At 46.9% G+C, this 18,402-nt stretch overlaps 7 protein-coding genes across 7 annotated transcripts; 5 read left to right on the plus strand and 2 right to left on the minus strand.

Annotated features, from left to right (window-relative positions):
• The first annotated feature begins 1,327 nt into the window (after window positions 1–1,327).
• On the plus strand, window positions 1,328–3,451 carry V1512DRAFT_275356 (uncharacterized protein). Its single transcript, XM_066917823.1, has 2 exons — window positions 1,328–1,893; window positions 1,944–3,451. Exons 1-2 carry the CDS (start codon window positions 1,549–1,551, stop codon window positions 3,108–3,110), a joined length of 1,512 nt encoding a protein of 503 aa, XP_066772108.1. The 5' UTR covers window positions 1,328–1,548; the 3' UTR covers window positions 3,111–3,451.
• Window positions 3,452–3,546: 95 nt separating this feature from the next.
• V1512DRAFT_270607 (DHS-like NAD/FAD-binding domain-containing protein) lies at window positions 3,547–4,673 on the plus strand (the record flags this gene model as incomplete). The annotated part of the gene is made up of 2 exons (XM_066917613.1): window positions 3,547–4,084; window positions 4,135–4,673. The coding sequence occupies 2 exons, from the start codon at window positions 3,547–3,549 to the stop codon at window positions 4,671–4,673; spliced, it is 1,077 nt and encodes a 358-aa protein (XP_066772109.1).
• A 1,266-nt stretch (window positions 4,674–5,939) lies between these two features.
• Window positions 5,940–8,904, plus strand: V1512DRAFT_134389 (peptidase S8/S53 domain-containing protein). The gene is made up of 3 exons (XM_066912975.1): window positions 5,940–6,720; window positions 6,769–6,848; window positions 6,901–8,904. Exons 1-3 carry the CDS (start codon window positions 6,168–6,170, stop codon window positions 8,812–8,814), a joined length of 2,547 nt encoding a protein of 848 aa, XP_066772110.1. The 5' UTR covers window positions 5,940–6,167; the 3' UTR covers window positions 8,815–8,904.
• Window positions 8,850–10,627, minus strand: V1512DRAFT_261072 (uncharacterized protein). Its single transcript, XM_066915991.1, has 2 exons — window positions 9,829–10,627; window positions 8,850–9,785 (listed from the first exon to the last, which is right to left on the minus strand). The coding sequence occupies exons 1-2, from the start codon at window positions 10,387–10,389 to the stop codon at window positions 8,961–8,963; spliced, it is 1,386 nt and encodes a 461-aa protein (XP_066772111.1). The 5' UTR covers window positions 10,390–10,627; the 3' UTR covers window positions 8,850–8,960.
• Window positions 10,628–10,905: 278 nt separating this feature from the next.
• On the plus strand, window positions 10,906–11,868 carry V1512DRAFT_261073 (uncharacterized protein). The gene has a single exon (XM_066915992.1). It carries the CDS (start codon window positions 11,057–11,059, stop codon window positions 11,744–11,746), a length of 690 nt encoding a protein of 229 aa, XP_066772112.1. The 5' UTR covers window positions 10,906–11,056; the 3' UTR covers window positions 11,747–11,868.
• V1512DRAFT_134406 (CWC16 protein) lies at window positions 11,861–12,861 on the plus strand. Its single transcript, XM_066912976.1, has 3 exons — window positions 11,861–11,923; window positions 11,967–11,996; window positions 12,046–12,861. Exons 1-3 carry the CDS (start codon window positions 11,917–11,919, stop codon window positions 12,672–12,674), a joined length of 666 nt encoding a protein of 221 aa, XP_066772113.1. The 5' UTR covers window positions 11,861–11,916; the 3' UTR covers window positions 12,675–12,861.
• Window positions 12,695–16,695, minus strand: V1512DRAFT_261079 (ubiquitin carboxyl-terminal hydrolase-domain-containing protein). Its single transcript, XM_066915993.1, has 10 exons — window positions 16,496–16,695; window positions 16,347–16,445; window positions 16,122–16,288; window positions 15,944–16,073; window positions 15,702–15,895; window positions 13,962–15,655; window positions 13,703–13,916; window positions 13,230–13,651; window positions 13,118–13,184; window positions 12,695–13,073 (listed from the first exon to the last, which is right to left on the minus strand). The coding sequence occupies exons 1-10, from the start codon at window positions 16,511–16,513 to the stop codon at window positions 12,734–12,736; spliced, it is 3,345 nt and encodes a 1,114-aa protein (XP_066772114.1). The 5' UTR covers window positions 16,514–16,695; the 3' UTR covers window positions 12,695–12,733.
• Window positions 16,696–18,402: the final 1,707 nt, after the last annotated feature.

Consider the following 18,402-nt stretch of genomic DNA (forward strand, 5'->3'; position numbering starts at 1 on the left):
AGCAAAGATCGACCATGGCTGGCAGCCTTCAGGGGTAAATTATGTTTCGATGACGTGAGAAGAATAGAGTAGTTCTATTCAAGCGCGTAAGTGATGTCGTGTAGTAATGTTCACAGTAATGTTCACAGTAATGTTCACAGTAATGTATGTACAGACATTCAATAATATATTGTTCATCACTATGCTATATTATGTGAACATGTAAGAGATGGTGGAGAGATGGTAAGTATAGTGAAGACAGAGCGATGCAATGATAAGTTTACCCCTGACTGACATCAAATGTCGCCGCATGATGTGCGGCTTGTAAGACTGGATTCATTCATTTTGATCGATTGATTTCTAGAAGTTTGCAAGAGATTGATGTTCTGATTTATACAGTAACTGGTTGGTAATGCCGAAGTAGTTTTAAGCACAGTTGTGGTGACATACGGGTGTATAAGTAGCGAAATTTACGTGAGACTAATGCGAGAGGGCAATAATATTAGGGCATAAGCCCTGTGTCTAACGACTAAAACTGTGCAGCAAAAATTAATGATATTTTGCGAATTAATTGATAGGTCAAATTATATTTATTTATCATAGTTAGGACAGTATAAATTAATCCACGAAGGAAACTGTGTGACCGAATTGCCAACAGTTGCCGACGCATAGTATCAGTATAAGCTGTTCACACATTGAAGCCATTACTGTTATTATTACCTTTAAAGAATAAGAGATTATAGTATCTATATTAACTACTAATCATATTAATTTTTATTTTACTACTATAATAAGAAAAATAATAATAGAGTGTTCACAAGTTGATTAACTAATCATCACTGATGATAACACTTATATGTGTTACCTGATTGGCACTCAAACCTACCTCGGCTAAGACAAAAACCCCACTGACGTCACTATCTTGACCCAGGAACCGGCTATTCGAATCGTTAGCCAACAGCATGGGTCAGCTTAGCTTAATAAAGACTAGTGCGTTAATTTCTAAGTATCCCGAACTGTCAACGTCCGAAACTTTAAATATAATCTCCGGATTTACTACCGCTTGTTTCTACAAACATCAGTGATTTATTATTCATACGATGCGGCAGTAAATTTTCTAAAAGCGAAATATGGTTATATGTTTTTTAAAATAGGATATTATGTGAAAGCTGGCAGGAAGGAGATACAAAAACGGGCAATATGACGTAGATCAGTTTATTGGTGGCGCATATGGTGCACTAGTCCAAAAACAAAGTAATCTCTTAGGGTAAAGATAAATTGACAGGGTCAGGGTAAGTTTAAATTTGAGCGCTGCTAATTTTTGGATTTTAACTTGACTGAGTCTATTGGAGACTTTGCAGACTTTTCAGGCTCGAGGGTTGAAATCCTAATATGAGCTCATGATTCCTACTTTCCTGCTCCGGGGGAACAACTTTCTTTTTGAAATAGATCTTTTTTTACATTCCGCTTCACGATTATTCGTGCTTTTCCCTCCTTATTTAGGTTGGCTCAGGCATAAAAGAACAAAGGTCATATAATCAGATACACTGATTGAATATATAAAAAATCATGACAGTATCAACAATGTCGGCCGATACTGTAGTTAGTACTGCGACTACTAATCCATACTATTCTGTGTATCACAGTTCTTCACAATCAGTTAATTCAATCCTAACTCATTCAACAAGACAATCATCATCATCTTCTTCTCTCAGTGAGAACTCTTGTGTTTATTTATCAGATTCAACTCTTACTACTTCAATTGCAAAAAATAATATCATACACAAATCTTTACTTTCTCTTCCATCTGAAATATTGAGAAACATATTCGATCATGTCGTATCTGATAGATATGAACCAAAAAAATATGAACTGTTACCTTTAGGTAGAGTCTGTTCAAAGCTTTGTTCAGAGGTTAGTACTCTTCAAGGTTATCATGCATATACAATACTAATATAAATAAGGTCGACCGCTATCTTTACGCGTCTGTTGAAATATCTTCAGTTACTTCGTTTAATAAGCTCATCTCGACACTCTTGACATCTCCAATTACATTAACTCCTCTGGTTCAGTCGTTCACTTACACTGCTCCAGGAGAGTTCACGCCACGATCTGCAACTGGATACCAGCCAAGCGATTTGACTCCTATTCTTGCTCATCTTCCTACGCTTCTTCACATCTGTTTTAATCTCGACTCTCTTTCTCTTCAAAATGTCAATGACGTCACTCTGAAAGACTGGGAACACTTGTTTCCTGCGTCAGCAGCTGCTGTCAACACGATTTCAAGCTTCACGTGGTCGTATTATTCTGGCTGGCGTCGTGGACGCAACTTCTCACGCGTCTGGTTTTCTGTCTTGTCAAGGTTTACGGGATTGACTCATATCAATCTAGCGAACTGTTTGATCGATCCAGACGCGTTGGAAAATGTGCCAGAGGGTGCGTTTAAGAACGTTAAATCGGTCTCTATAGAGAATATATGCTTTTCGATGGAAGGTATGGCTAAATTCGCGAGTTTATTTCCCAACGTTGAAGAATTGGACATGAAGACAATCAAAGTCAGTCCACCGCCCCCCACACCATACCATCCACTACCCCCACTGTTTAAGCATTTGAAATCACTGAGCATCGATTGTCCAAGTAGGATTCTTTCGAACCAGCATCACATCTGTTCGTTCTTGGCTCCAAGGCTACGCAACACGCTCGAGTCGTTATATGTCTCGGGCGGATGCTCATTGTGCCCTTCATTCTTCAACAACTTGCAGGTCGATGTTCTCCACTTAAGATTATCGCAACTACGAGTCTGCCACGGCTTTGAAAATCTTCGGGACGTGAATAATAGTGTTGTGAAATTTATCGACTCGAACCCGACGGCCAAGCGGGTCTTGATAGACGCGCCAAGTTTGGCAGTAGTCGACCGAACCGAACGCAATTATAGTAACGTCACCGATATCGGTCGGCGAGGCGAGTGGATTTTAGCTGACGTTGACTACCGAATCAAAAAGCGTGCGGAGTCACAGAATGTTCAAAAGTGCGACACTGACCGGGTTCAGATTGTGGGACTAGAAGAACAAAGGTTGCTGGATCTTGAGTCTGAGTACGAGAAGTGTCACTCGCACATTACTGTCAGTTGATTGGAAAGGACTTGGATTGAGTCAAATGCATTATCGTTGTTTTTTATTTGCGCAGGAGTTTTTCTATTCTTGCTTTCCAGGAGTTATCACACGGTATGTCAATATTTTGACTTTTATCACGGTGTCTAAGGAGCAAATCTGTGATTTCATTGTCGTGTTTTCGCATTTTTCTTCTGGTTTATATTGCCATGGTGTTTTGCATTGCGACTATTTTTTGTTTTTGGATTATCTATGTGGAGAGATTTCGGATAGGTATAAAAGAAGGATGTATTTGAGTACCGGTGTAAGTTCGTCTTACAGGTATGAAGAATAGTGTAATATATTAAATTTGTAAACTTGAAGTAATTAGTAGGCAAGTAATGCAGCGGTCGAGGACGTTGGGAGGTTAAAGTGAATTTAATTTGCACAACCAAGACAGTAGCTACTACTACGCAAGATGAGCAAAAAACTGCCGGGAACAGGCAAACCCACTCTAGCTTCCGTCGCCCAATATCTCAAGTCTGGCGATGTCCGGAACGTGGTCGTCATGGTCGGCGCAGGCATCTCAACGTCGGCCGGGATCCCTGACTTCCGGTCGCCCAACACGGGTCTATACCACAACCTGTCGCGGTTGAAGCTGCCGTACGCCGAAGCGGTGTTTGACATTGCGTACTTCCGTAAGCGGCCGGAAGCGTTCTATACGCTCGCGCATGAACTGTACCCCGGCAAGTTCCGGCCGACGTTGTTTCATTCGTTCTTGAAGGTGTTGGACGACCAAGGTGTGCTGAGAAGGGTGTACACGCAGAACATTGATACGCTTGAGCGGATCGCTGGTGTACCATCAGAAAAAATTGTCGAGGCTCATGGATCGTTTGCAGAAAACCACTGCATTGATTGTGGGAAAGCAATGTCGACTGAAGATTTGGAGAAGTTTATGGCTAAAGACAAGATCCCACACTGTAAGAAATGTGGAGGCTTAGTCAAGCCAGACATCGGTTTGTACTTGCGTTTTTTACGTTTCACGCTTTCTCACTAGCATATCTAGTCTTCTTTGGCGAGAATTTGCCAGCTAGATTCTTCAAGCTCATGACCGGCGATCTCGCCTCAGCCGATCTCGTCATAGTCGCCGGCACAAGTCTACAAGTACACCCGTTCGCGTCTTTACCGTCGCAGACATCGTGCCCACGTGTACTGTTCAACCTCGAGTCCGTCGGCGACATTGGCCGCCGCAAGTCCGACGTGGTCTGTCTCGGGCCGTGCGATGACGGTGTTCGCGATCTCGCCTTCGAGTGTGGTTGGTTGCCGGACCTGGAGGCGTTGTGGGCTAAAACTACAAAGGACGGTGTTACGCCCGAAAAGGAGGATGTGCTGCATGCGATTGACAAGGCAGCGGCGGAGGAAGTGGCTAAAGAAGAGGCTGAGGGTGCGAACTCTGCGACCGAGATCGCGCCGGAAATTTCAAGAAAGGATGTAGAAGATGTTGTAGCTGCGATTGAAGAATTGGAAATTAGCAAATCTGAGAGCATGAGCTCGAAAGGTGAGAAGGACACTATGACTGTGCAGGATGAAAAGGCTAAAGTGTAAACGGAAAAGAGAGAAAGATGTATAGAATTGTTATACTGGCTCATCAATGTTCTACATGTTTCAGTATTTGGATGGATCTGTAACGCTAATCTTAACCCTAATCCGCAGCACTGTTGATGGTGTTTGTACCTGGAGTATTTTGATCCCAACCAGCTTCCCCCTTCCTCTCATTTCCCTCGCACTACTAATGATATGGAACACACCCAAACGAAATACTAACAGCAGAAGATATATAGCTGCTGAGAATGTTGACTGACTTGAGTTTTAGTTTTGTTCTGTTCTGTTTTCTGTAATTTATCCGGTATGATCTGTCCAATTTAGCCATGCTCTGTGTTTGTATTTCAGTGGGACGGGTAGTATGACATGGTTCTTTGCACTTGCTAGGACTTCTTGAGAAGCTGGTCATCGTGTAATACTAGCAAACTGTACTTTTCGTGCGTATTTTTATTATCTCTTGTGACTGTATTCTGGTGTTTCTGCTAGATTGAAAGCTTTTACTGATTGGTTATAGTTTTGTTCTGATTTACGTCTTCCACATTTCTGATACCTGCAATAATACCCAGTTCTGTTTACATCTTAATGCGAAAGCTAGTATGGCACGGACATTTATTATTAGGCTAGGACTTCTCGGGAAGCTGGTCAACCGTGTCATACTGGTAAGTAAACCTTTGTTTGTTTTCATCCGTCTGTCTTCTGATATGTTTTCTGCTTGATTAGAAGCCCTTACTAAATGATTATAGTTTTGTTCCGTATTCCGTCTCACGTGGGGCCAGCTGTGTGATACCTGCAGCAGTACCTCAATTTTGTTCATATTTTAACATAGCAAGAACCTATATGATTAGGCTGGGACTTCTCGGAAGCTGGTCAACCATGCCAAACTGATTAGTTGTCTTTGTCTGTCTTCGTAGGTGCGGACTTGTTATTTGGTCGATTGTTCTAGCGCATATGCTCATCTCTACCCTTCTGTCTCTCAAAAGTAAGTTTTTTGTCTTTCTGTTTATTGCTGTTGATACTTCGTTTGGGGATTTCGTGAGTTACGTGTTATCAGGTATGTATCAGTTACCTGACGCTTTTTTGATTGCGTTCTATTTGTTGGTATTTTGCATGCATTCATCGTCTTACATGCTTCTTGACTTTGCATTTCATACAAACCCTGCAGTTCTCTATAAGTTATTGCCAATTTCATAAAATCGTATGTGAACCGCAAAAGTCCCTGTATAAATTTATAAACATAACACGTTTAAAGCATAAATGACTAGAGTTACGGTTTTAGGTGGCATCCAGGAGTAGTGAGCGAAGAGTAGCTAAACCTCCTTTAATTAAATATTCCAGCAATTTACCAAATTACATTTCCGTTCGAGTCTTTGCCATTTGGAAACAGAGCAAATACTCAGACTAAACAAATATCTCGGTTGGTTTTTCAAATCAGCAACGTGAACACGCTCGAGTGCAGGTCCAGATTAACGCGTGCGCTCTTTCTACCTCGAGACACATATGCGGCGAAGTACGGCGCAAAGCAGTGTACGGTGGTTGGCCAGCTTGTTTGTGCTCGTGTGCAGTTGCGCTGTTGTCCTGGCAACGGCGCTGGATCCACGGGGGCATGTTTTGCCACGGGATTATGATAACAGAGAGTATTACGTGGCAGAACTAAACTGGCTTGAGACCGAGATTTCTTGTGACGATGAATGCCGGGCGCGAAGGTACGCGGACAAGATGGGATTGAGGTTTGAGGAGCAGGTTGGGTCACTGACAGGGCATTACTTGTTCTCTGTCGCGAAAATGGTGGATGCTGCTGATTCGGGGATATTGCATAAGATCAAAGCCCGGGATGCAGACCCGGCAGAAGTCAGATACGTTGAAAAGATGAAGACAAAAAAGCTCTACAAAAGAGGGATAGAGCTGGAACCACGGGCAAAGAAGGTTGATAAGACGCAGGATATCATGGACACGCTCGACATTAAAGATCCACTGTTTAGCAAGCAGTGGCATTTATATAATCCTGTTCAGCGTGGAAATGATATCAACGTTACGGGTGTTTGGTTACAAAGTATGCCGTGTGGATTGACATCGTTGATATGTTGCTGACTTTTCGTAGATGTTACTGGTACCGGCGTCGTTACTGCGATTGTGGATGATGGACTTGATTTTGAAAGCGATGATTTACGTGATAACTTTGTGAGTTTGGTTTATCCGAGTACGTTGAAGTGCGTTTAACTAATTATGACAGTTTGCGAAAGGGTCATACGATTTCAACGACCCGGGTCCATTACCAAAACCTCGTCTTGCAGACGACCACCACGGCACTCGTTGCGCGGGAGAGATTGCAGCCGTGAAAAATAAAGTCTGTGGTGTTGGTGCGGCATACACATCCAAGGTAGCCGGAATCCGAATTCTGTCAAAGGAAATTTCCGACGTCGACGAGGCGCTTTCACTGAACTATGGCATGCAGGACAATCATATTTATTCGTGCAGTTGGGGCCCGCCAGATGATGGCCGGGCGATGGACGCTCCAGGGATTTTGATCAAGCGAGCGTTTGTTAATGGTGTGGAGAATGGACGAAGCGGGCTGGGAAGTATTTTTGTATTTGCATCTGGAAATGGCGCCAAAAACGGTGACAACTGCAATTTTGACGGCTACACTAACAGCATTTATTCTATCACGGTCGGGGCTGTGGATAGAATGGGGCTTCATCCCTACTACGCTGAGGACTGTTCAGCCCAGCTCGTCGTTACGAGCTCGTCAGGGAGCAATGACTATGTGCACACGACCGATGTTGGCAAGAACAAGTGTGCCGACAACCACGGCGGGACTTCGGCCGCTGCGCCCCTAGCGGCAGGTATTTTCGCGCTGGTGCTGTCAGTCAGACCCGACCTGACGTGGCGCGACATGCAGTATCTCGCGATCGGGACCGCGGTCCCCGTTGAGAACGCGGACGCTGGCATGCAGGACACGGCCATGAAGCGCAAGTTTTCGCACCGGTACGGGTTTGGCAAGCTGGACGCGTACGCGATCGTCGAGGCTGCCAAGACCTGGGAGCTGGTGAAGCCGCAGGCGTGGTTCGACTCTGAGGTTGTGCATGTGCACCAGCCGGTTCCACACGGCGCCGAGGGTTTAAGCTCAACCATCACAGTTGTCGAGAGCGATGTCACTACTGCAAACCTGCAGCGGCTGGAGCACGTTCAGGTCACAGTCACGATCCACCACCAGCGTCGTGGCGACGTCAGCGTGATGTTGACCAGCCCGAGCGGTGTGCATTCCTACCTCGCGACCAACCGGCCGTTCGACGACTCGACGGCGGGAATGAACGATTGGACTTTCATGAGCGTTGCGCACTGGGGTGAGTCGGGAGTCGGAAACTGGACGCTGACGGTGTTTGACACCGAAAGGCCCGAACTTTCGGGCTCGTTAGAGACGTGGAAATTGAAATTGTGGGGCGAGAGCATCGATGCTGCGTTGGCAAAGCCGTATCCCATTCCAGAAGAGTCGAGCAGTGTACCTGCGCCGACCTCGACAGCTGCACCGACATCGACAGTCGCGCCTGTGACATCGTCGACACTTGTAGCTACGTCCATCAATGCCGAACCAACGCCAACAACATCGACATCTGCACCGGTTGCAGCACCGACCTGGGTTCCAGGCGACGAAGATACAGATGACAGCGGCGACTATACCCACGACGAGCCGTACTTTAGTTTTTTACCGTCATGGGACATGTCGTCTGGCAAGGTTGTGTGGCTGTACGGCGCTGGCATGTTGATTGTCGGCTTCGTCGCGTTGATGATTGTGTACATTCTAGTGCAGCGGAGGAAGACTGCCGCGACGCATGCCACCGGAGAGTCTATTCCGTTTCAGCGGCTGATGAGCGCAGTAGATATTGAGCGCGAGGCAGGTGCGAACAACAGTCGCCGTACGACCCGGCGGACTGGCGACCTGTACGACGCGTTTGAGAACATTGACGACGAAGACCCGTTCGCGGTAGAGGACGACGTTTTGTCCGAACCCCGTGAGAACGTATACGAGGACGACGCGCACGGTATTTCGGAAGAACCGGCTGGGTCTAGAACCGGGACGTCGACGCCGCGAAATGGCGGCCGAAACGATGAAGAAGACCGGCAACGGTTGTTGGGTACGGCAAAGTGAAAAAAAGAGTGTAGGGATATGATCGGTAAATATAGTACAGGGGGGCACAAGGGTTAGTGTGAGCATCAGCATCAATTTATAGAAAAAAGTCAATACAATGAAACCAAAAGACGCCTTGTAAAAACACCGGCTTAAAATAATAAAGTCTAAAAGGAAACCAGAAATGCGTTGAGGTTATGCATGCCATATATTTCTCTTCTAGCAGCCCGACTGACATGTTCGTACATTTCCCTACGCATGATGTCTTCGTCGGACTCTGGTTCAAGCATATCTTCGTCTTCTTGGTCCGGGCTGTCGACGTCCAGGATCTTGAGTTTCGAGTCCACGAGGACTGCTGCCGTTGCCGTGTTGATGGGCAGGATCTTAGACACCATTACAGCTTCAGACGGATGTTCAGGCCCGACAACTTCGCGACAACAGAGCCCCTGTCTCGCGGTGTCGAAGCACCTGACCGCGCCGTCCGCCGAGCCAGCGATGATGTACTCTGATGTCCATTTCGGCTGTGCCAGCGTGAGCAGAGACGACCGCGAGACGGTGTACCTGTTTACCCAAGAGCTGCTGCTGCTGTCGCTATTGCCGTAGTACTCGAGTGTGCCGCGGCCGTTGTATTCGCCTGCTGCGACAATGCCGCGGCGGCCGGGCAAAGCCAGAAGGGATGCTAGTGCGTGGGCGCCGGAGTAGGTCGAGTTTAAAAGCGCGGGGAAGTGGCGACGGTCGTAGGTCAAAATCGACGGAAACCGTCCACTGACCGAGACGCTATGAGATGAGAAACTCGACGCGAGAAGTGACAGAGTGTATCCCGGCACGCTGGCGACTGATGCGTGCGGTAATCCTGGGGTGCGGGTGTCAATGTAGTGAACCGATGTCTGGGTCGAGACGTACAGTGACGAAGACTGTTCTGGGTCAGGACTAAATGCTGAAACTGCTTTGTCGAATGAGATCTGGTTGATTTTGCACAGGGTGTGAAGGTCCTGTCGGTGTTAGTGGGCACCTCCCAAACGCAAATTAACTGACCCATTCTTGTAGTATGTTGTCCGCCGTAATCCAGACTCTGTTTGCAGCCCTGTCGACTTTGATGTCACTCATATCGACGCCTTCAAGCTGGTCGTTCCTGACGCGGGCAGAATTGGCACTGTCGTTGATATCCCATATTCGAACCGTGCAGTCGTCTGTTGTACCGATGATTAAACCCTTAGACTCGTCCAGCACGTCAATTCCAAATATGCCATATTTGTCGTCTAGTTTGCGTGATTTTGATGACGGGACTAGTCTTGCTCTCTCGTTATCCCATGTATCATGTACATGTCTATTCCTCTTTATATCCCGTATCCTGAATTTCGCATTAATGAATTTATACCGAGCAATGTAATCCTCCGACTCAGAGAACTCGTCTGCCTCGACCAAATCTGCCCACAGAGTTGGACTCGACGCCAGTACGTTGAAGTACTTGGACACCAGCTGGAGCCTGAAGAGGTCGTTTGGAGACAAATAAGCCAAAACCGCGGTCAAAATCTCAGATGGGAGTATTGTGAGACGAAGCGGCTCTGTGCCGTGGTGCGATTGCACGTTGTTCATGGTCGTCAGAAGTGATATGTGTTGTTATTCTCAAGGGACTTGGTTGTGATATCGGTGAGTCCGGGGATTGATAGTGAGACGAGGTAAGGGTTGACATGTACGATAAAGGGGTTTGTGTCATTGTTCAGTACGCAACGTACAACGGTTACACCAAAAGCAGTAGAGTATTGAGCACAAGAAAGCAAGAAAAGACTTAGACAACGGTCTGTGAAGATCGTACGCCACTTTTGAGTTAGACTACGCCCAAGTCATGCATTTCGTCGGGTAAGACTCCCGAAACATCTGTACATGGCAAAAAAAGTGGCGTGTGAAATAGTTCCAATACGACGATATTTTTGGTTTAATAGAAGATTGTTGTTTATTTTAATTACAATGAAAAACGAATTTAGCTTATTTTCTTAGCGCGGAAAAAAGAACAATGAAAACGAATACCGTAAAAACGTTTATCCGTCGGAAGCTTCCGAGACGTGTTCCATGTTCCAGAACATACAATTTAAAGTTTAGCTTTCCAGTTAGCGTCATTTCGTCAGAATTTTGGCTTCCTCCGGAGCTGAAGGCTTTGCGCCTCGTTCACTTCAATTCCTTCTGCTTCATCACATCACGCCTCACTTTCTTCAATTCAACAATCCTTTTGATATCTGGATAAGTTCGATCGCATCTATTTAACATGGCGGTCTCTGCGCTTCGCACAAGCTCGACATCGTCCATGAATTCAAACTGCACATCATCGTCATCTCGCTTCACACGGTCATCGTCCTTCTCATGCGACTCCTGCACAACATTTGAAGACACCATGCTCTCACCGCCGTCACCATTCAGTTTCGCTTCATTTGACCAGCGCGTGCCGACGTCAGCACCAGAGTCACCGCCACTCGTGCTGGCCGCGAGCCCAGCGCCGGCTCAGAACTCCAACATGCGTCGCACGTCGGCACCACACAGAGACTCGGTCGCAGGGAGTGTCGCTGCACTGGCAAGGATGAACATCGGTCGTCGCCACTCTTCTACAGCAGATTTGTCTGTCGGACCGACACGCGGCGGGCAAGGACAGGACCACATGTCAGTTCAACATCTGATGGACTATGCTTCGTCACTGCAGCCCGACGTTCTTGCCCGACTTACAGACCGCACTCCAGATGCACTGCCGATGGGGTTTAAGAGTGGATGGGGATGGAGTATTACGGTAGACGACCGCCGTAGTAGATGGTCGAGTCGGGGCAGAGTCAGAGCTAGAAGTCATTCACAAGGCGGCGGGGCGGGGCGCGCGAGACGTAACGCGAGGTGTTGCTGCACTTCTGAACTGTGTTCAGGCGTTCATTATCGACGGGATCGAAGCTGCAGTCCTGGACGGACGTCGTGATATGTATAACGTGTCATTAGTGTAGTAACAAGTAATTATGGGGTATATAGTACTGTAATGTTATTTACCCTACACAGTAAAGTTTTGTATTATCGTGACCAAAATAGATTTATCGCATCACGTATTTCGTGAAGAGCTCATCTTACTCGATATGCTCCACAAACCTCACGATGCAAGGTAAGAAGACGCGGAACGCGTAAGAATACAACTGACTTTTTAGGTTACAATAAGTACTACCCGCCAGACTATGGTAAGCACAATTATTCACGATACGCTCAGGACGAAACTAACAAAATCAGATGGCAAAACGTCACTCAACAAGCTGGCAGGCACGCACTCGCTCGGCAAACGGGCGCGTAAACTTGACCAGGGCATATTAGTCACTAGATTTGAGTTGCCGTTTGACATTTGGTGTAGTGGGTGCGAGGTTCTGATCGCACAGGGTACGAGGTTCAATGTCGAGAAGAAGAAGGTTGGGGCGTATTACACGACGCCGATATTCTCGTTCAGGTTCAAATGTCACTTGTGTCCAAACAAGATTGAAATCAGGACGGATCCGCAAAATACCGCGTACGTCGTGACGTCAGGCGCGCGGAAAAAAGTGACCGAGTATGACGGGGACAAGATCGGGGCCATCAAGGTCGAGTCCATGTTTGAGCACAAGACCGACAACGGCGATGATGATCCGTTTGCAAGCGTCGAGAAGTCGGAGGAACAGACAAAGATAATCAGCGAGTCGAATAAACGCATCGCAGAGCTGTACGAGCATACGTCTAGTCGGTGGGATGATCCGTATACAAAGAACCAAATACTGAGAAAGATAATTAGAGATGACAAGAAATCGAAAGAAATGAAGACGTCAAAGCAGGACTCGTTAGAGTGGAAACTGGCAAAAGTAGAGCAGTACAAGCGCAGGAAGAACGCATAAATTTGGGACACGGGAAGGAGTCATTGGAGTTTTTTATATTTTATATTCGAATTTTAATGTTACAGTTCAACAGCCTGGCTCACAATCTTCTTGTTCTCACCATTCATACTCGTCCGGACCTCTTTCGTCAGAACGACCGTCGTGCTGGTCGACATGCTCTGCGTCACGACCTCAGGTTGTGCGCCTGAGACAGCCGGCGGACGAAAGTTGACTGCGCGGCCTTCATTGTAGATTTCATTCAGCACGTTCTCGAACGCAGACGGACCGCCTTGGTCGTTAATGTCTTCATACTTTTTGTATAAAAACAGCGCGGTTTTGGCGTCCTCGATAGAATCGTGCGTCTCGGTCTGAATGTTCTGGTCGAGCAAGTACCATGCCAAGAACCGAAGTGACAGTTTTCTGGCTGGTTAGTGAACGTCTGTTAATCGCAAATTATCACATACCGTTGCCGCGCCTTGATGTAGTAAATGTCAACCGTGTCAATCACCTGGTCTTTAGGAACCTGAATATCTATCAAAGTCAGCATAATCCAAACCCTACTCACAATGACCATACTAATTGTTCGAAAATCATTCGCAAGTCCGTGCCCAACAAAGATGCATCCCAAATTAAGCAAGAGCCACAGCTTTTTATACGCAGTCTTTAACGGCACCAACGATTTTTTCGACACGCTGGGATCCAGATCCCCCAACTCAATTCCAGAAAACTCAGTCAAGTAGTCTACGATGTGGTCGCTAGTAGTGATGTAATCGTCGATGAACGCGACGCCATTGTCTGGACCATCGCCCCTCACAACAGACACTCGTGCCAGACTAAGCCTGCTCGGCCGAATCAGTGACCGCGTACCGTCGCTCCTGATCTCGGTCTCTTCTTGCTGCAGCGCGACAAACTCGGCGTCAATCGCGACTAATGTACCTGGTTTTGGTGCTTCTTCGCTCGTCAACCGCTTATACTCGAACCTCAAGCCAGATCGGTCCCTGAACATGTCAGTCACTGCAAAAAGCTTTGCATCCTCGATTTTAACATACATGTTTGAAGCCATGTCGTTGTACAAAAGAGACGTGTCCATATGGTTCTTCCAGTCAGTATCATAGTGGTGGAATTCTGGCCGTACACTCTGATAGATCAACGCGGTCGGCGTCTTCCAGCTGTAGTCAAACTTTAACGCTTCTGCGGCCGGGAACGGCATGACAGAAAAGTCATTGAATAAATACCATTGCGAATCGCCTTCAGGTCTCGAAACTGATCGGTCAGTGAACGTATACTCAAATTTGGAACAAAGCGTACTTCGAACAAGCGACACCATATGATTATCCGTCGGTCCAAAGTTAATCTCGACAACAATACCGACAAGTTCATACAACTCCGAGTTTGTGCTGTTCGGATCCTGCCTTGCGTCTGGTCCCGCCGGTCTGATTCTCAGCCCTTCGTTACCGTTATCGATCCTGATCTTCAACGGCAAGAAATTCTTCTGACCCCACAGCTGCCTTGACACAGTCGAATTAACACCCGCGTTCAGCACCAAAACCGGCGGCAAAGTCTGCACCCGCTTGATGGTCGTCAGCATTTGGTACCGTCTACATCGCTCGGTGCACCATCCCCTCGTGTTGGTTTTTGTCTCCAAGCTCTGTTGCAGCACGCCACATAGCGTCTTATCCGGATGATTCTTGCGGTCCGGTGCGTCTGTGGTGGACGGATACAGCAGGTCAGTGACGTACGTCGTCGTGCGCCGCGAGATCTCACTGTTGCATGTGTTGCACCGCACGGTCGTCATGGTGGTCACGCCTGCGATCCGCTCGAGCTGGGTTGAGTACGCGCTACTGATGAATTCGGCAGACTGCAATTCTTTTGACCGGTTTTCCTGCCCAATACGCTCGAGTAAAAACCGGTTGAACGACTGCAGCATCGCACCTAACGGCTGCTGCGTCTGCATTGTGCTTTCATCATCAATCAGACCGAGCGCGGCGGCCTGTGGGATCGCGCTTAACGCGCGGACAAAATTGTACGCCCTGCAGTGCTGGCTGCGTGCCTTGACGAGCATGTCAAACAGAAACCCGAGCTCGCAGCATAAACAGATGTCCAGCTTGCACGACCCAGACACGTGGTCAAGCGCAAAATTATAAATTGCCGGCGTGAATCTGAAAAGCTGCAGCAGTGCGTTTGTGTATGTGTTTTGCAAATGGGTTTCCAATCCGGCGTAAGGTGTCCGGTTGTAAAACTCGAAATCAAAATCCTCGACGCCGAACTTGCTGTACTTGATCTCGACCTTCTTGAACGACTCGACCGGGTCGACCGTAGCCTCGATTTTCTGTGTGGTTCCATTCTTGACCAGCAACTTATCCTGCTCGCTTCTAAACAGCGGTGTCTTCAAATCTGTCTTGTTACCGTACATGCTTGGCAACGACTCAGTCACGTATCGGCGGTACCGTTTCGGGAACGGTGCGTATCCGACAAAGTCTACTGTTTTTATGCTCGCCAAAACTTCCGGGTCGATCTGCTCTGGTGGCCGCGCTGCGTTGAAGACCATGTCTGGTGGCCACGACGAGAGCAGTTTATCGCGGTAGTACGGCATACCGACCGAGTTCAGCGGCGTACTGTCTGTGATTGTGACTGGCGGGGTCGCGTCATTCGGGTCTGCGAACTCAATAGGTTTGCCAAACTCGGTAAACTGCGAGGCTTCGGACGTGCCCCACAGCTGGGCGTAGCCCGTGTTGCCGACTAGCGCGAAGTAGTCGCCTGAGGACGAGAAGTCGAGTGCCGTGACAGAGAGAATGCTGGCTTGATAGATGAATGCGTTTGCCGGGTTGACAAAGTCGAGGATTTGTAGCTGCCCGTTGACGGACGACACCAGGCACGTGGTGGACATTTTTGGGTGTAATCTGACGAATGCTGCACCGGCTGGGAATGGGACTGGGGGTTGGGGACGGAAGGTACGAAGATCGTAAATGTTTAGTAGCGGGTCCAGAAGGTATGATCTACCCCTGTCCAGATTAGCAATTGAGTTGCCGCAATCGGAAGAGACCTTACCTGTATGTGTGGCCGCAGGTGAGAAGTACGTTGTCGCGGGAATCAAGATCAGCCACGCCGCCAGAATGTGCAGGAATCTTGCGCACGACTTGCAATGACACGGGATCAATCAGGACGACGTCACCTTTAGTACTTCCAGCACAAATCAACCTTCCACCGCGTCTCATGACCGTGAATCCGTCTTCTGAGGGGACCTTTTGTCGTCAACTAAACGTACTCAATTTATATACGACTTGACTCGCCTCGGCGATGATGCTACCGCGATCAATGTTGACTTTAATCAGACCCGGATTACTGCCTGCAACAACGACTTCAGAAGTTCCTCGAGATGTGTAACTCATGCAAGTCAAATCTTTAAACTTTGCCCCATCTCTATAAATCACGTCAGTAATGTTATAGACTAGATCGAAAAAAACTTACTTTAAATTAAACCGAGCTAGACCTCGTCGTTGGGTCATTCGCAATGTATCTGAACTCAGGGAAAGTACGCCGCGGTCATTGACCAAGATCTGAGAAACCGCAGATCTGTGACCGACGTAACTCGTGTATTTCCTCAATGATGACCCAGCAAACGACGCTATTCGACCCTGATCGCGAGGTAAAGTCAGCGTTGTTCTATCCTTCATGGCGATCTAAATCACATACATTTGTGTCTGCTGTCCATAATAATTCTTGACTGGTATCAAATGCGACAGAAGAAACCGGCGCGTTGAGTGGGAACGGCTGTGTAGCTGTCTGGTAGATCTATGCAATGAACAATTAGATCATGTCGTGAATCAAACGTAGTTAAGTACCTCCTGCCATCCCTCCATAGTAATATATAAATACAGTGAATAGTTTCTTAGTTCAATGGCATATTAATTGATCAGAATCAGCATTCAAAGTAGTATAAAGTGGGTATAAACAGTAATCAATCAGCCCATTAAATATCTAAAGCTGAACTTCAAGTGAATTTCCTTCAAAAAGGCCCAAATCTTTGTCGCGCCAGTCGTGGATTTCTTGTATTTCGGTTTGGTTGTTCAGGCCCAAACGGTAATGACTAAGTGTAAAAATAAGGGTTTGGTGATGCTCTATGAAAAGTGGGATAAAAATCAATTTAAGAGATGGATTGATTTGTATAAGTTTGAATCTGATTAGATTAAATTCAATCAGAAACGCGTGTTGATGTTACTAAAAGACATGTCTGAGAACGTGAAATGAAACCAGACAGATACTAAATATGGTAAAAGATAAGGACTTGGATAATGTATTTCACTATGTCGAATAGATTCAATCTCAATCTTGAAGCCATTCATCATTTGCATTATAAATTGTCCAGACACATTTCATCTTACTTTACGTTTCATGATATCATATAAACGATATCAATCATGAATTGACCAGGGTTTGCATTATAACAACATCATGCTATACCTAAACATCAAGTAGTACACGACGAAAGTCATTCACCAGATTTATCTTCGTGCGTATTCACACTCTCAGACCATCAGTAAGGGTTAATGCGAACTCTGGACTGAATATTCAAGACTCCGCCCTGTCACACCGTTACAATCATGCATAATTTTTACCCATGTATCCTGCTCCTTACTCTGTCTCGACCATTCTTTTATAAATTCTGCTTAAAGTCCTGTCCTGCTTTTTTTTGTTTTGTCAAATAGTTCATTCGATGGCTCGTTTATTCCCTTTTCTGCTGTGCTATTTAGTGATTGCTTGTTTGCTGAAATCAGTCACTGCTCATACCCAAGTTGATTGCAAATCGATGGTGTAGATCAAATCTACGGAGTTGACACGTATGTATAATCGCATACCCACCACCTCCTTACTCACTGAGTACATCCAGCTACATCAGATTCCCTCCAAATAACAATTCACTAAAAGACCTGCTCTCTTCTGCCGTGGCATGCAATGTCAGCGACGTCCCCGCACTGTCTACCCTAACCGTCCGTACACAGTCACCTTCAATTAAGGTCACGGCAGAATGAACGGTGACGTTAAATAACGGACAAGGAAACGTGTGGGTCAAGCTTGCGGAGTCAGGATACTTCGACGGCAGCTGGGCGGTGGATAAACTGATTTTAAACAAAGGAAGGTACTCGGTAGTGCTCCCGAACTTGCGTACAGGAGACTACCTTCTCCGCCCCGAAATTATGGCGCTGCGTGAATCAGACGCAATTTACGCCGAAAATTCAAGTCAAAATCGCCGTCACCACAGGCTTGCTGTCGCTTCCGACCAGCGTCTCGTTCCCAGATGCGTACAAGTACACTGATCCCGGCATCCACTTTGACTTGTACAATGCCACCCCAGCCTCGTACCAGATTTCCGGTCTCCCTGCCCGGGTCCCAAGTAACACTCCCTCACTGTCGCGCGTAGTCCGTCGTTTACATCAACACGTGCACAGACCTGCGCAGTCACAACAGTAACAATCCTACCCACAGTTTCCGTCACGTCCGTCAAGACCGTCACGACAGCCACGACCGTGACCAAAATAGTGATTTCTGTCGTCTGAACAGGGTCGGCTTGCACTGCGTATGTTCCATGTTCTACAGGACTCCCTCTCTATGCGCAGTACGGCGGAGTAAGCTACTCGGGACCTACAACGTGTAACACGCCTACAAGGTGTAATATGGGACTTGCAAAGGTAAGTTGAAGGTGAAAGTTTTCACACTTGAGTTAACCTGTTAGATTTGGATGGTTACTATT

The sequence above is a fragment of the Lipomyces arxii genome, assembly GCF_038497795.1.
Source record: "Lipomyces arxii strain Phaff 12-163 unplaced genomic scaffold V1512scaffold_5, whole genome shotgun sequence".
NCBI classification, from domain to species: Eukaryota; Fungi; Ascomycota; class Lipomycetes; order Lipomycetales; family Lipomycetaceae; genus Lipomyces; species Lipomyces arxii.